The sequence below is a fragment of the Phyllobates terribilis genome, unplaced genomic scaffold, assembly GCF_046119375.1.
Source record: "Phyllobates terribilis strain yellow unplaced genomic scaffold, ASM4611937v1 Scaffold_8__6_contigs__length_399053987, whole genome shotgun sequence".
NCBI classification, from domain to species: domain Eukaryota; kingdom Metazoa; phylum Chordata; class Amphibia; order Anura; family Dendrobatidae; genus Phyllobates; species Phyllobates terribilis.
In genome coordinates this window covers 388,594,756-388,610,358 of record NW_027362768.1, presented here as the reverse complement: position 1 = coordinate 388,610,358, position 15,603 = coordinate 388,594,756, and the positions used below count along the sequence as shown (strand labels likewise).

Here is a 15,603-nt window from a genome sequence, read left to right as displayed (position 1 = left end):
ACGTGGAGGCCACACACAATACTCAGCCTCATCAGGAGCATGCCCAGGCGTTGTAGGGAGGTCATACAGGCACGTGGAGGCCACACACAATACTCAGCCTCATCAGGTGCATGCCCAGGCGTTGTAGGGAGGTCATACAGGCACGTGGAGGCCACACACAATACTCAGCCTCATCAGGAGCATGCCCAGGCGTTGTAGGGAGGTCATACAGGCACGTGGAGGCCACACACAATACTCAGCCTCATCAGGAGCATGCCCAGGCATTGTAGGGAGGTCATACAGGCACGTGGAGGCCACACACAATACTCAGCCTCATCAGGAGCATGCCCAGGCGTTGTAGGGAGGTCATACAGGCACGTGGAGGCCACACACAATACTGCGCCTCATCAGGAGCATGCCCAGGCATTGTAGGGAGGTCATACAGGCACGTGGAGGCCACACACAATACTCCGCCTCATCAGGAGCATGCCCAGGCGTTGTAGGGAGGTCATACAGGCACGTGGAGGCCACACACGATACTCCGCCTCATCAGGAGCATGCCCAGGCGTTGTAGGGAGGTCATACAGGCACGTGGAGGCCACACACGATACTCAGCCTCATCAGGAGCATGCCCAGGCGTTGTAGGGAGGTCATACAGGCACGTGGAGACCACACGCGATACTCAGCCTCATCCGGAGCATGCCCAGGCGTTGTAGGGAGGTCATACAGGCACGTGGAGGCCACACACGATACTCAGCCTCATCAGGAGCATGCCCAGGCGTTGTAGGGAGGTCATACAGGCACGTGGAGGCCACACACAATACTCAGCCTCATCAGGAGCATGCCCAGGCGTTGTAGGGAGGTCATACAGGCACGTGGAGGCCACACACGATACTCAGCCTCATCAGGAGCATGCCCAGGCGTTGTAGGGAGGTCATACAGGCACGTGGAGACCACACGCGATACTCAGCCTCATCAGGAGCATGCCCAGGCGTTGTAGGGAGGTCATACAGGCACGTGGAGGCCACACACAATACTCAGCCTCATCAGGAGCATGCCCAGGCGTTGTAGGGAGGTCATACAGGCACGTGGAGGCCACACACAATACTCAGCCTCATCAGGAGCATACCCAGGCGTTGTAGGGAGGTCATACAGGCACGCGGAGGCCACACACAATACTCAGCCTCATCAGGAGCATGCCCAGGCGTTGTAGGGAGGTCATACAGGCACGTGGAGGCCACACACAATACTCAGCCGCATCAGGAGCATGCCCAGGCGTTGTAGGGAGGTCATACAGGCACGTGGAGGCCACACACAATACTCAGCCTCATCAGGAGCATACCCAGGCGTTGTAGGGAGGTCATACAGGCACGCGGAGGCCACACACAATACTCAACCTCATCAGGAGCATGCCCAGGCGTTGTAGGGAGGTCATACAGACACGTGGAGGCCACACACAATACTCAGCCTCATCAGGAGCATGCCCAGGCGTTGTAGGGAGGTCATACAGGCACGCGGAGGCCACACACAATACTCAGCCTCATCAGGAGCATGCCCAGGCGTTGTAGGGAGGTCATACAGGCACGCGGAGGCCACACACAATACTCAGCCTCATCAGGAGCATGCCCAGGCGTTGTAGGGAGGTCATACAGGCACGTGGAGGCCACACACAATACTCAGCCTCATCAGGAGCATGCCCAGGCGTTGTAGGGAGGTCATACAGGCACGTGGAGGCCACACACAATACTCAGCCTCATCAGGAGCATGCCCAGCCGTTGTAGGGAGGTCATACAGGCACATGGAGGCCACACACAATACTCAGCCTCATCAGGAGTGTAACATACCTGGCGGCGTCCTTGCATGGTGGTCTATCTCCCACTGTGCAAGAGGGCGCACTTGATCTCCTGTCCAGAATGTCTCTCTGGCTTCCCTCCATGCTGTCTGTTTGTGTCTGTGTCTGTTTCTGCTGCTTAAGGGCGGCGCCCGATCACTTCCTGCCTTTTGTACCTGCTGTGGGTCACACCCCTTGTGCGTCCTCAGCCTATCGCTGTCTGTCTCTTGGTATATAGCTCAGCAGCTCCCTTCTATCCCGGCCTGAGCATAGTGTTTTCCTTCAGTGTGTGCTTGCACTCTGAAGGTGCCAGGTCCCGTCTTTGTTTCCTTGTCTGCCTTTCCTGGAGGCTGTATTTCCAGGCCTGTCTGAACTTAGTCCTGTATGTCTCCTGCTTTGCGGTATTAGTTCCCGTGTCTGAACTAAGTCCTGTATGTCTCCTGCTTTGCGGTATCAGCTCCCGTGTCTGAACTGTGTCCTGTATGTCTCCTGCTTTGCGGTATTAGTTCCCGTGTCTGAACTAAGTCCTGTATGTCTCCTGCTTTGCGGTATCAGCTCCCGTGTCTGAACTGTGTCCTGTATGTCTCCTGCTTTGCGGTGTTAGTTCCCGTGTCTGAACTAGTCCTGTATGTCTCCTGCTTTGCGGTATTAGTTCCCGTGTCTGAACTGAGTCCTTTCTGTGTTCTCTTGTCTGTCCTGTCTGAACACGCTCCTAGCCTGTTCCTCCCGCCTTCTAGGGGCCGATTACCTAGACCCGCTCCTGTATCTTGTCTGTCCTGTCTGAACACGCTCCTTGCCTGTTCGTCCCGCCTCTCTGGGGGCAGTATTCCCAGACCCGCTCCTGTATCCCGCTGCAGTGTCGGTCTCCTCCGTACACTCAGTTCCAGTCTGAACTCTCTCCTATCCTTTACCTGTTTTGCCTCTATGTCCGTTCCCTTCCTTTTTCTGCAGAGTCTGAACTCGTACCTAACTCCTGCCTGTTGTCTCTGTACTCCCGTTTGTGAGTTTGTGGTCCACTCGCTACTTCACTGCAAGTACCCTGTGGGTGTCTGGCTCTGTCTTTCCCTTCCTGTCTGTTCCGTGTGAACAGAGTCCTGTCCTGCCCTGCTTCTGCCCGCTGCTCCGGCAGTCCTGTCCTGCCCTGCTTCTGCCCGCTGCTCCGGCAGTCCTGTCCTGCCCTGCTTCTGCCCGCTGCTCCGGCAGTCCTGTCCTGCCCTGCTTCTGCCCGCTGCTCCGGCAGTCCTGTCCTGCCCTGCCTGTACCCTATCCTGCCTGTATTGTTCCTGAGTCCCAGTGTGTACTGGGCCCTATCCTGCCTGTATTGTTCCTGAGTCCCGGTGTGTACTGGGTTCTATCCCGCCTGTGTTCCTACCTGCTAGTGCCTCCCTGTCTGCACTCTAGCTGTGCTTGCCTTTACCCCCCTGCCTGCATACCCACCTGCCTGCATACCAGTCGTGCCTGCCTATACCCTCCAGTCTGTGTGCCAGCCTACCAGCCTGTTCCTGTATTCCCTGTGTGGGTCAACAGCCGTGTCCGGGGTCTGTCCTGGAGTAGCACCTGGTCCCTCTGCTCGGTTCCTCCTTGGTGCACTGGCGTCGTATGCCGTCGTGCGACCCTGGTCGGATCGGGTGAATACTTAGTCACGCCCCTCCAGGCATACACTCTCCGGCACGGTCCAGTGGAATCACTACCAATCACATGCACACGCCGCTCTAGCCCGGGCGTGTGCATAACATCATGCTCAGGCCATGGTTCCCGTTGAGCCCCACGGCCTTCGCTCTTTGAGAAGTTTTTCCAGCGAATACATGCATTAAAATAAATAAATAAATTTTTTTCCCCCTTTAGCTGAGTTCCAGGCGAATTACGCACCGTCCAGATGGATCTATCAGCTCTCGTTCCTGCGGATCCGCCACGTTACTATGGGGATCCAAGACAGTGTCGTGCATTTGTGGAGCAATGCATGCTACACTTTAAGGCCTACCCTCTTTATTTTCCTTCCGATTGGGCTAAAGTGGCCTTTATGATGTCTTACCTGGCGGGTGATGCCTTGGAATGGATCAACCCCCTATATGAAACACAGGATCCGATCCTCCGGGACCTAATGGCCTTCCTGGTGGCCTTTCTAATGGTCTTCGATGATCCTAACCCGGAGGCTCCTGCTGAAGCTTCACTTCCCAATATCCCGGAGCAGCCCCAATGGGTAATGTGTGTGGGTAGCGCAATAGTCCTCCAGCCCAATGAGACTACTGCCCACCCAGAATCCTCACAGGGTGACTACGCTTTCCGGAATACTTCTCTCAACCTCAATAGGCAGTCCAGACGTGCTAGACTTAGAGGCAAGCCGTCACGCCAGGGTCTGTCCTCCCTGAGACCTCCTGACCCCAACCTTGAAGTCCCTACTGAAGCTTCATCTCCCTGTATCCCGGAGAAACCCCAATGGGTAATGTGCGTGGGTAGTGCACCAGTTCTCCTGCCCGAAGAGACTTCTGCCCATCCAGACTCCACACAGGAGAACTTCCTGCACCCGGCATCAGATGCTTCTCTCTCTTTAACCGGTGTGCATGTCCAAGGATGCTCCAAAGCTGTGGTTACCTCAGAGTCTGTGCACCTCTACTACCTGGCGGAGGATCCCCTGTTGCCTCCAGAATCCTCCGGGATACCTCTCGATGACAAATGGAGAGAGACTTCTCTACACCCGGTACTCAATACTTTGTCCGCTTCGTCCTGTGAGCCTGACAATGGGTACCCCAAAGTGGTAGTTACCCCCGAGTCTCTACACCCCTCCGACCAGGCGGAGGATCTCCAGTTGTCTCCTGAACCCTTCGGGGTGCTACCTGGTACCGAAAGGACAGAGACTCTCCTATACTCTGTACCTGATACCTCGCTCGCTTCGTCCAGTGAGTCCAACCTAGTGTACTCCGAAGCAGAGGTTACTCCCGAGTCTCTACACCCCTCCGACCAGGCGGAGGACCTCCAGTTGTGTTCAGAACCCTTTGGGGTGCCACCTGGTGGTGAAAGGACAGAGACTCTCCTATACTCTGTACCTGATACCTCGCTCGCTTCGTCCAGTGAGTCCAACCTAGTGTACTCCGAAGCAGAGGTTACTCCCGAGTCTCTACACCCCTCCGACCAGGCGGAGGACCTCCAGTTGTGTTCAGAACCCTTCGGGGTGCCACCTGGTGGTGAATGGACAGAGACTTTCCTATACTCGGTACCCGATACCTCGCCTGCTTCCTCCAGTGAGTCCGACCTAGTGTACTCTGAAGCAGTTGTTTTCTCTGAGCCTCTGCACTCTTCTGACCCGGCGGAGGACCTCCAGTTGTTTCCTGAATCCTCCGGGGTACCACCAGATAACAAAGAGACAGTGACTTTTCCTCATTATGTACCTGATAACCCGTCTATTTTTTCCTGTGAGCTTGACAAGATGTACCTCGAAGCAGAGATTACCCTCAAGTCTCTGTCCCCCTCCAACCCAGTGAACGACTGGTCCTCGAATTCCCTGCGGAAGATTCTGGCAGGCCTGAAGAAGAGGGGGCGTAAGGGGGGAGGTACTGTAACATACCTGGCGGCGTCCTTGCATGGTGGTCTATCTCCCACTGTGCAAGAGGGCGCACTTGATCTCCTGTCCAGAATGTCTCTCTGGCTTCCCTCCATGCTGTCTGTTTGTGTCTGTGTCTGTTTCTGCTGCTTAAGGGCGGCGCCCGATCACTTCCTGCCTTTTGTACCTGCTGTGGGTCACACCCCTTGTGCGTCCTCAGCCTATCGCTGTCTGTCTCTTGGTATATAGCTCAGCAGCTCCCTTCTATCCCGGCCTGAGCATAGTGTTTTCCTTCAGTGTGTGCTTGCACTCTGAAGGTGCCAGGTCCCGTCTTTGTTTCCTTGTCTGCCTTTCCTGGAGGCTGTATTTCCAGGCCTGTCTGAACTTAGTCCTGTATGTCTCCTGCTTTGCGGTATTAGTTCCCGTGTCTGAACTAAGTCCTGTATGTCTCCTGCTTTGCGGTATCAGCTCCCGTGTCTGAACTGTGTCCTGTATGTCTCCTGCTTTGCGGTATTAGTTCCCGTGTCTGAACTAAGTCCTGTATGTCTCCTGCTTTGCGGTATCAGCTCCCGTGTCTGAACTGTGTCCTGTATGTCTCCTGCTTTGCGGTGTTAGTTCCCGTGTCTGAACTAGTCCTGTATGTCTCCTGCTTTGCGGTATTAGTTCCCGTGTCTGAACTGAGTCCTTTCTGTGTTCTCTTGTCTGTCCTGTCTGAACACGCTCCTAGCCTGTTCCTCCCGCCTTCTAGGGGCCGATTACCTAGACCCGCTCCTGTATCTTGTCTGTCCTGTCTGAACACGCTCCTTGCCTGTTCGTCCCGCCTCTCTGGGGGCAGTATTCCCAGACCCGCTCCTGTATCCCGCTGCAGTGTCGGTCTCCTCCGTACACTCAGTTCCAGTCTGAACTCTCTCCTATCCTTTACCTGTTTTGCCTCTATGTCCGTTCCCTTCCTTTTTCTGCAGAGTCTGAACTCGTACCTAACTCCTGCCTGTTGTCTCTGTACTCCCGTTTGTGAGTTTGTGGTCCACTCGCTACTTCACTGCAAGTACCCTGTGGGTGTCTGGCTCTGTCTTTCCCTTCCTGTCTGTTCCGTGTGAACAGAGTCCTGTCCTGCCCTGCTTCTGCCCGCTGCTCCGGCAGTCCTGTCCTGCCCTGCTTCTGCCCGCTGCTCCGGCAGTCCTGTCCTGCCCTGCTTCTGCCCGCTGCTCCAGCAGTCCTGTCCTGCCCTGCTTCTGCCCGCTGCTCCGGCAGTCCTGTCCTGCCCTGCCTGTACCCTATCCTGCCTGTATTGTTCCTGAGTCCCAGTGTGTACTGGGCCCTATCCTGCCTGTATTGTTCCTGAGTCCCGGTGTGTACTGGGTTCTATCCCGCCTGTGTTCCTACCTGCTAGTGCCTCCCTGTCTGCACTCTAGCTGTGCTTGCCTTTACCCCCCTGCCTGCATACCCACCTGCCTGCATACCAGTCGTGCCTGCCTATACCCTCCAGTCTGTGTGCCAGCCTACCAGCCTGTTCCTGTATTCCCTGTGTGGGTCAACAGCCGTGTCCGGGGTCTGTCCTGGAGTAGCACCTGGTCCCTCTGCTCGGTTCCTCCTTGGTGCACTGGCGTCGTATGCCGTCGTGCGACCCTGGTCGGATCGGGTGAATACTTAGTCACGCCCCTCCAGGCATACACTCTCCGGCACGGTCCAGTGGAATCACTACCAATCACACGCACACGCCGTTTAGCCCGGGCGTGTGCATAACAGCGAGCATGCCCAGGCGTTGTAGGGAGGTCATACAGGCACGTGGAGGCCACACACAATACTCAGCCTCATCAGGAGCATGCCCAGGCGTTGTAGGGAGGTCATACAGGCACGTGGAGGCCACACACAATACTCAGCCTCATCAGGAGCATGCCCAGGCGTTGTAGGGAGGTCATACAGGCACGTGGAGGCCACACACAATACTCAGCCTCATCAGGAGTACAGGCATGTGGAGGCCACGCACAATACTCAGCCTCATCAGGAGCATGCCCAGGCGTTGTAGGGAGGTCATACAGGCACGTGGAGGCCACGCACAATACTCAGCCTCATCAGGAGCATGCCCAGGCGTTGTAGGGAGGTCATACAGGCACGTGGAGGCCACACACAATACTCAGCCTCATCAGGAGCATACCCAGGCGTTGTAAGGAGGTCATACAGGCACGTGGAGGCCACACACAATACTCAGCCTCATCAGGAGCATGCCCAGGCGTTGTAGGGAGGTCATACAGGCACGTGGAGGCCACACACAATACTCAGCCTCATCAGGAGCATGCCCGGGCGTTGTAGGGAGGTCATACAGGCACGTGGAGGCCACACACAATACTCAGCCTCATCAGGAGCATGCCCAGGCGTTGTAGGGAGGTCATACAGGCACATGGAGGCCACACACAATACTCAGCCTCATCAGGAGCATGCCCGGGCGTTGTAGGGAGGTCATACAGGCACGTGGAGCCAACACACAATACTCAGCCTCATCAGGAGCATGCCCAGGCGTTGTAGGGAGGTCATACAGGCACGTGGAGGCCACACACAATACTCAGCCTCATCAGGAGCATGCCCAGGCGTTGTAGGGAGGTCATACAGGCACATGGAGGCCACACACGATACTCAGCCTCATCAGGAGCATGCCCAGGCGTTGTAGGGAGGTCATACAGGCACGTGGAGGCCACACACAATACTCAGCCTCATCAGGAGCATGCCCAGGCGTTGTAGCGAGGTCATACAGGCACGTGGAGGCCACACACAATACTGAGCCTCATCAGGAGCATGCCCAGGCGTTGTAGGGAGGTCATACAGGCACGTGGAGGCCACACACAATACTCAGCCTCATCAGGAGCATGCCCAGGCGTTGTAGGGAGGTCATACAGGCACGTGGAGGCCACACACAATACTCAGCCTCATCAGGAGCATGCCCAGGCATTGTAGGGAGGTCATACAGGCACGTGGAGGCCACACACAATACTCAGCCTCATCAGGAGCATGCCCAGGCGTTGTAGGGAGGTCATACAGGCACGTGGAGGCCACACAGAATACTCAGCCTCATCAGGAGCGTGCCCAGGCGTTCTAGGGAGGTCATACAGGCACGTGGAGGCCACACACAATACTCAGCCTCATCAGGAGCATGCCCAGGCGTTGTAGGGAGGTCATACAGGCACGTGGAGGCCACACAGAATACTCAGCCTCATCAGGAGCATGCCCAGGCGTTGTAGGGAGGTCATACAGGCACGTGGAGGCCACACACAATACTCAGCCTCATCAGGAGCATGCCCAGGCGTTGTAGGGAGGTCATACAGGCACGTGGAGGCCACACACAATACTCAGCCTCATCAGGAGCATGCCCAGGCGTTGTAGGGAGGTCATACAGGCACCTGGAGGCCACACACAATACTCAGCCTCATCAGGAGCATGTCCAGGCGTTGTAGGGAGGTCATACAGGCACGTGGAGGCCACACACAACCTTTATTTTTTTGAGCAGTGTATATATATAGAATCTATATTTCGCGATTGCTGTCTTCAGGGCCGTACAGTCCGCACCCTTACAATCGTTCGTTTTTTTCTCGTCAGCGCCTCCAAGAAGAAGATGCAGCGAGTGTCTAACGTCTCCATCGCCGTCATGTATTCCATGTATTTCCTGGCCGCTCTCTTCGGATACCTCACCTTCTATGGTAGGTGGTGAGTTCATGGGATAGGGGACCCAGGAGGAGGGTGCCCGCGGTGTCAGGCCGCTCAGCGTGATGTTCTGCAGGTGCCGGGGCGGAGGTGCCGGGTCATTCTGCTCCTCATATACCAGAGCTCGGGGGCCGAGTGCACTGCACCGATCATGGAGGACGACGCAGGGAACAGGACTGTAAAAAGTCCTCATATGTATCCTGCACTGACACATTGTAGCAAACTATCACAGGAGATTGTCCAGACGGGATCCTAGTGTAGGAATCTGTCAGCGGAGTGAGCAGGACCAGGTCGAGCACCAACAGCACCAATACTGGTTATCAGAAACAGTCAGCAAGCTTGTTGTCAAACCCTCAGATTGGTGGGCAGCTTTTTTCATCCATCAGACACTGATCCAGCATGAATGTATTTAGGGACAGTTCATGGAGATTCATCCTATATAACTACTCCCCCCATTCTCCCTCACTTTCTTCTTTGACTTTTTCAGACCATGTGGAGTCGGAGCTCCTGCACACGTACAGCTACGTGGATCCATTCGACATCCTGATCCTCTGTGTACGTGTGGCCGTTCTCACCGCCGTGACCCTCACCGTGCCCATCGTCTTATTCCCAGTAAGAGCTGGAGGATGCTGGCTGGGGGTATAGCGTATCCTGTGGAGGGTGCTGGCTGGGGGTGCAGTGTATGTTGTGGAGGGCGCTGGCTGGGGGTATAGCGTATCCTGTGGAGGGTGCTGGCTGGGGGTGCAGTGTATCTTGTGGAGGGTGCTGGCTGGGGGTGCAGTGTATCTTGTGGAGGGCGCTGGCTGGGGGTATAGCGTATCCTGTGGAGGGTGCTGGCTGGGGGTGCAGTGTATCTTGTGGAGGGTGCTGGCTGGGGGTGCAGTGTATGTTGTGGAGGGTGCTGGCTGGGGGTGCAGTGTATGTTGTGGAGGGTGCTGGCTGGGGGTGCAGTGTATGTTGTGGAGGGTGTTGCCTGGAGGTGCAGTGTATCTTGTGGAGGATGCTGGCTGGGGGTGCAGTGTATCTTGTGGAGGATGCTGGCTGGGGGTGCAGTGTATCTTGTGGAGGATGCTGGCTGGGGCTGCAGTGTATCTTGTGGAGGGCGCTGGCTGGGGGTGCAGTGTATCTTGTGGAGGGCGCTGGCTGGGGGTGCAGTGTATCTTGTACAGGGAGCTGGCTGGGGGTGCAGTGTATCTTGTGGAGGGTGCTGGCTGGGGGTGCAGTGTATGTTGTGGAGGGTGCTGGCTGGGGGTGCAGTGTATGTTGTGGAGGGTGCTGGCTGGGGGAGCAGTGTATCTGGTGGAGGGTGCTGGCTGGAGGTGCAGTGTATGTTGTGGAGGGTGCTGGCTGGGGGTGCAGTGTATCTTGTGGAGGGTGCTGGATGGGGGTGCAGTGTATGTTGTGGAGGGTGCTGGCTGGGGGTGCAGTGTATGTTGTGGAGGGTGCTGGCTGGGGGTGCAGTGTATCTTGTGGAGGGTGCTGGATGGGGGTGCAGTGTATGTTGTGGAGGGCGCTGGCTGGGGGTGCAGTGTATCTTGTACAGGGAGCTGGCTGGGGGTGCAGTGTATCTTGTGGAGGGCGCTGGCTGGGGGTGCAGTGTATCTTGTACAGGGAGCTGGCTGGGGGTGCAGTGTATCTTGTGGAGGGTGCTGGCTGGGGGTGCAGTGTATCTTGTGGAGGGTGCTGGCTGGGGGTGCAGTGTATCTTGTGGAGGGTGCTGGCTGGGGGTGCAGTGTATGTTGTGGAGGGTGCTGGCTGGGGGTGCAGTGTATCTTGTACAGGGAGCTGGCTGGGGGTGCAGTGTATGTTGTGGAGGGTGCTGGCTGGGGGTGCAGTGTATCTTGTGGAGGGTGCTGGCTGGGGGTGCAGTGTATCTTGTGGAGGGTGCTGGCTGGGGGTGCAGTGTATGTTGTGGAGGGTGCTGGCTGGGGGTGCAGTGTATGTTGTGGAGGGTGTTGGCTGGAGGTGCAGTGTATCTTGTGGAGGATGCTGGCTGGGGGTGCAGTGTATCTTGTACAGGGAGCTGGCTGGGGGTGCAGTGTATCTTGTGGAGGGTGCTGGCTGGGGGTGCAGTGTATGTTGTGGAGGGTGCTGGCTGGGGGTGCAGTGTATGTTGTGGAGGGTGCTGGCTGGGGGAGCAGTGTATCTTGTGGAGGGTGCTGGCTGGAAGTGCAGTGTATGTTGTGGAGGGTGCTGGCTGGGGGTGCAGTGTATCTTGTGGAGGGTGCTGGCTGGGGCTGCAGTGTATCTTGTGGAGGGCGCTGGCTGGGGGTGCAGTGTATCTTGTACAGGGAGCTGGCTGGGGGTGCAGTGTATGTTGTGGAGGGTGCTGGCTGGGGGTGCAGTGTATCTTGTGGAGGGTGCTGGCTGGGGGTGCAGTGTATCTTGTGGAGGGTGCTGGCTGGGGGTGCAGTGTATGTTGTGGAGGGTGCTGGCTGGGGGTGCAGTGTATGTTGTGGAGGGTGTTGGCTGGAGGTGCAGTGTATCTTGTGGAGGATGCTGGCTGGGGGTGCAGTGTATCTTGTACAGGGAGCTGGCTGGGGGTGCAGTGTATCTTGTGGAGGGTGCTGGCTGGGGGTGCAGTGTATGTTGTGGAGGGTGCTGGCTGGGGGTGCAGTGTATGTTGTGGAGGGTGCTGGCTGGGGGTGCAGTGTATGTTGTGGAGGGTGCTGGCTGGGGGAGCAGTGTATCTTGTGGAGGGTGCTGGCTGGAAGTGCAGTGTATGTTGTGGAGGGTGCTGGCTGGGGGTGCAGTGTATCTTGTGGAGGGTGCTGGCTGGGGCTGCAGTGTATCTTGTGGAGGGCGCTGGCTGGGGGTGCAGTGTATCTTGTACAGGGAGCTGGCTGGGGGTGCAGTGTATCTTGTGGAGGGCGCTGGCTGGGGGAGCAGTGTATGTTGTGGAGGGTGCTGGCTGGGGGAGCAGTGTATCTTGTGGAGGGTGCTGGCTGGAGGTGCAGTGTATCTTGTGGAGGGCGCTGGCTGGGGGAGCAGTGTATCTTGTGGAGGGCGCTGGCTGGGGGTGCAGTGTATGTTGTGGAGGGTGCTGGCTGGGGGAGCAGTGTATCTTGTGGAGGGTGCTGGCTGGGGCTGCAGTGTATCTTGTGGAGGGTGCTGGCTGGGGCTGCAGTGTATCTTGTGGAGGGCGCTGGCTGAGGGAGCAGTGTATGTTGTGGAGGGCGCTGGCGGGAGGTGCAGTGTATGTTGTGGAGGGCGCTGGCTGGGGGTGCAGTGTATGTTGTGGAGGGCGCTGGCGGGAGGTGCAGTGTATGTTGTGGAGGGCGCTGGCTGGGGGTGCAGTGTATGTTGTGGAGGGCGCTGGCTGGGGGTGCAGTGTATCCTGTGGAGGGCGCTGGCTGGGGGAGCAGTGTATCTTGTGGAGGGTGCTGGCTGGGGGTACAGTATATGTTGTGGAGGGCGCTGGCTGGGGGTGCAGTGTATCCTGTGGAGGATGCTGGCTGGAGGTGCAGTGTATCCTGTGGAGGGTACTGGCTGGAGGTGCAGTGTATCTTGTGTAGGGCGCTGGCTGGGGGTGCAGTGTATGTTGTGGAGGGCGCTGGCTGGGGGTGCAGTGTATCTTGTGGAGGGCGCTGGCTTGGGCTGCAGTGTATCTTGTGGAGGGCGCTGGCTGGGGGTGCAGTGTATCTTGTGGAGGGTGCTGGCTGGGGGTGCAGTGTCTGGGGGAGCAGTGTATCTTGTGGAGGATGCTGGCTGGGGGTGCAGTGTATGTTGTGGAGGGTGCTGGCTGGGGGAGCAGTGTATGTTGTGGAGGGTGCTGGCTGGGTGTATAGCGTATCCTGTGGAGGGTGCTGGCTGGGGGTGTAGTGTCTGGGGGAGCAGTGTATGTTGTGGAGGGTGCTGGCTGGGGGAGCAGTGTATCTTGTGGAGGGTGCTGGCTGGATGTGCAGTGTATCTTGTGGAGGGTGCTGGCTGGAGGTGCAGTGTATCTTGTGGAGGGCGCTGGCTGGGGGTGCAGTGTATCTTGTGGAGGGTGCTGGCTGGAGGTGCAGTGTATGTTGTGGAGGGCGCTGGCTGGGGGAGCAGTGTATCTTGTGGAGGGCGCTGGCTGGGGGTACGGTGTATGTTGTGTAGGGCGCTGGCTGGGGGTGCGGTGTATCCTGTGGAGGGTGCTGGCTGGAGGTACAGTGTATCTTGTGGAGGGCGCTGGCTGGGGGTGCAGTGTATCTTGTGGAGGGCGTTGGCTGGGGGTGCAGTGTATGTTGTGGAGGGCGCTGGCTGGGGGAGCAGTGTATCTTGTGGAGGGCGCTGGCTGGGGGTGCAGTGTATGTTGTGGAGGGTGCTGGCTGGGGGAGCAGTGTATCTTGTGGAGGGTGCTGGCTGGAGGTGCAGTGTATCTTGTGTAGGGCGCTGGCTGGAGGTGCAGTGTATGTTGTGGAGGGCGCTGGCTGGGGGTGCAGTGTCTGGGGGTGCAGTGTATCTTGTGGAGGGTGCTGGCTGGGGGTGCAGTGTATCTTGTGGAGGGCGCTGGCTGGGGGTGCAGTGTATCTTGTGGAGGGCACTGGCTGGGGGTGCAGTGTATCTTGTGGAGGGCACTGGCTGGAGGTGCAGTGTATGTTGTGGAGGGCGCTGGCTGGGGGTGCAGTGTATCTTGTGGAGGGCGCTGGCTGGCGGTGCAGTGTATGTTGTGAAGGGCGCTGGTTGGGGGAGCAGTGTATCTTGAGGAGGGCGCTGGCTGGGGGTGCGGTGTATCCTGTGGAGGGTGCTGGCTGGAGGTACAGTGTATCTTGTGGAGGGCGCTGGCTAGGGGTGCAGTGTATGTTGTGGAGGGTGCTGGCTGGGGCTGCAGTGTATCTTGTGGAGGGCGCTGGCTGGGGGAGCAGTGTATCTTGTGGAGGGCACTGGCTGGGGGTGCAGTGTATCCTGTGGAGGGTGCTGGCTGGGGGTGCAGTGTCTGGGGGAGCAGTGTATCTTGTGGAGGGTGCTGGCTGGGGGTGCAGTGTATGTTGTGGAGGGCGCTGGCTGGGGGTGCAGTGTATCTTGTGGAGGGCGCTGGCTGGCGGTGCAGTGTATGTTGTGAAGGGCGCTGGTTGGGGGAGCAGTGTATCTTGTGGAGGGCGCTGGCTGGGGGTGCAGTGTATGTTGTGGAGGGTGCTGGCTGGGGGTGCGGTGTATCCTGTGGAGGGTGCTGGCTGGGGGTGCAGTGTATCCTGTGGAGGGCGCTGGCTGGGGGAGCAGTGTATCTTGTGGAGGGTGCTGGCTGGGGGTACAGTATATGTTGTGGAGGGCGCTGGCTGGGGGTGCAGTGTATCCTGTGGAGGGTGCTGGCTGGAGGTGCAGTGTATCCTGTGGAGGGTGCTGGCTGGAGGTGCAGTGTATCTTGTGTAGGGCGCTGGCTTGGGCTGCAGTGTATCTTGTGGAGGGCGCTGGCTGGGGGAGCAGTGTATGTTGTGGAGGGCGCTGGCTGGGGGTGCAGTGTATCTTGTGGAGGGCGCTGGCTTGGGCTGCAGTGTATCTTGTGGAGGGCGCTGGCTGGGGGTGCAGTGTATCTTGTGGAGGGTGCTGGCTGGGGGTGCAGTGTCTGGCGGAGCAGTGTATCTTGTGGAGGATGCTGGCTGGGGGTGCAGTGTATGTTGTGGAGGGTGCTGGCTGGGGGAGCAGTGTATGTTGTGGAGGGTGCTGGCTGGGGGTATAGCGTATCCTGTGGAGGGTGCTGGCTGGGGGTGTAGTGTCTGGGGGAGCAGTGTATGTTGTGGAGGGTGCTGGCTGGGGGAGCAGTGTATCTTGTGGAGGGTGCTGGCTGGATGTGCAGTGTATCTTGTGGAGGGTGCTGGCTGGAGGTGCAGTGTATCTTGTGGAGGGCGCTGGCTGGGGGTGCAGTGTATCTTGTGGAGGGCGCTGGCTGGGGGAGCAGTGTATGTTGTGGAGGGTGCTGGCTGGGGGAGCAGTGTATGTTGTGGAGGGTGCTGGCTGGGGGTATAGCGTATCCTGTGGAGGGTGCTGGCTGGGGGTGTAGTGTCTGGGGGAGCAGTGTATGTTGTGGAGGGTGCTAGCTGGGGGAGCAGTGTATCTTGTGGAGGGTGCTGGCTGGAGGTGCAGTGTATCTTGTGGAGGGTGCTGGCTGGGGGTGCAGTGTATCTTGTGGAGGGTGCTGGCTGGAGGTGCAGTGTATGTTGTGGAGGGCGCTGGCTGGGGGAGCAGTGTATCTTGTGGAGGGCGCTGGCTGGGGGTACGGTGTATGTTGTGTAGGGCGCTGGCTGGGGGTGCGGTGTATCCTGTGGAGGGTGCTGGCTGGAGGTACAGTGTATCTTGTGGAGGGCGCTGGCTGGGGGTGCAGTGTATGTTGTGGAGGGCGCTGGCTGGGGGTGCAGTGTATCCTGTGGAGGGTGCTGGCTGGGGGTGCAGTGTCTGGGGGAGCAGTGTATCTTGTGGAGGGTGCTGGCTGGGGGTGCAGTGTCTGGGAGTGCAGTGTATCTTGTGGAGGGCGCTGGCTGGGGGTGCAGTGTATCTTGTGGAGGGCGCTGGCTGGGGGTGCAGTGTATCTTGTGAAGGGCGCTGGCTGGAGGTGCAGTGTATCTTGTGGAGGGCGCTGGCTGGGGGTGCAGTG

The 15,603-nt window shown here is 58.1% G+C and overlaps 1 protein-coding gene across 3 annotated transcripts in view; it reads left to right on the top strand.

Annotated features, from left to right (window-relative positions):
• The window catches only part of SLC38A3 (solute carrier family 38 member 3), a 119,831-nt gene that overhangs the window by 82,587 nt on the left and 21,641 nt on the right, over nt 1-15,603 (top strand). For all 3 annotated transcript variants that reach the window (XM_073645177.1, XM_073645175.1, XM_073645176.1), the window contains 2 exons: nt 8,937-9,037; nt 9,529-9,653. In XM_073645177.1, coding sequence (XP_073501278.1) covers nt 8,937-9,037; nt 9,529-9,653 — 226 coding nt within the window. The remainder of the gene's footprint in view (nt 1-8,936; nt 9,038-9,528; nt 9,654-15,603) is intronic.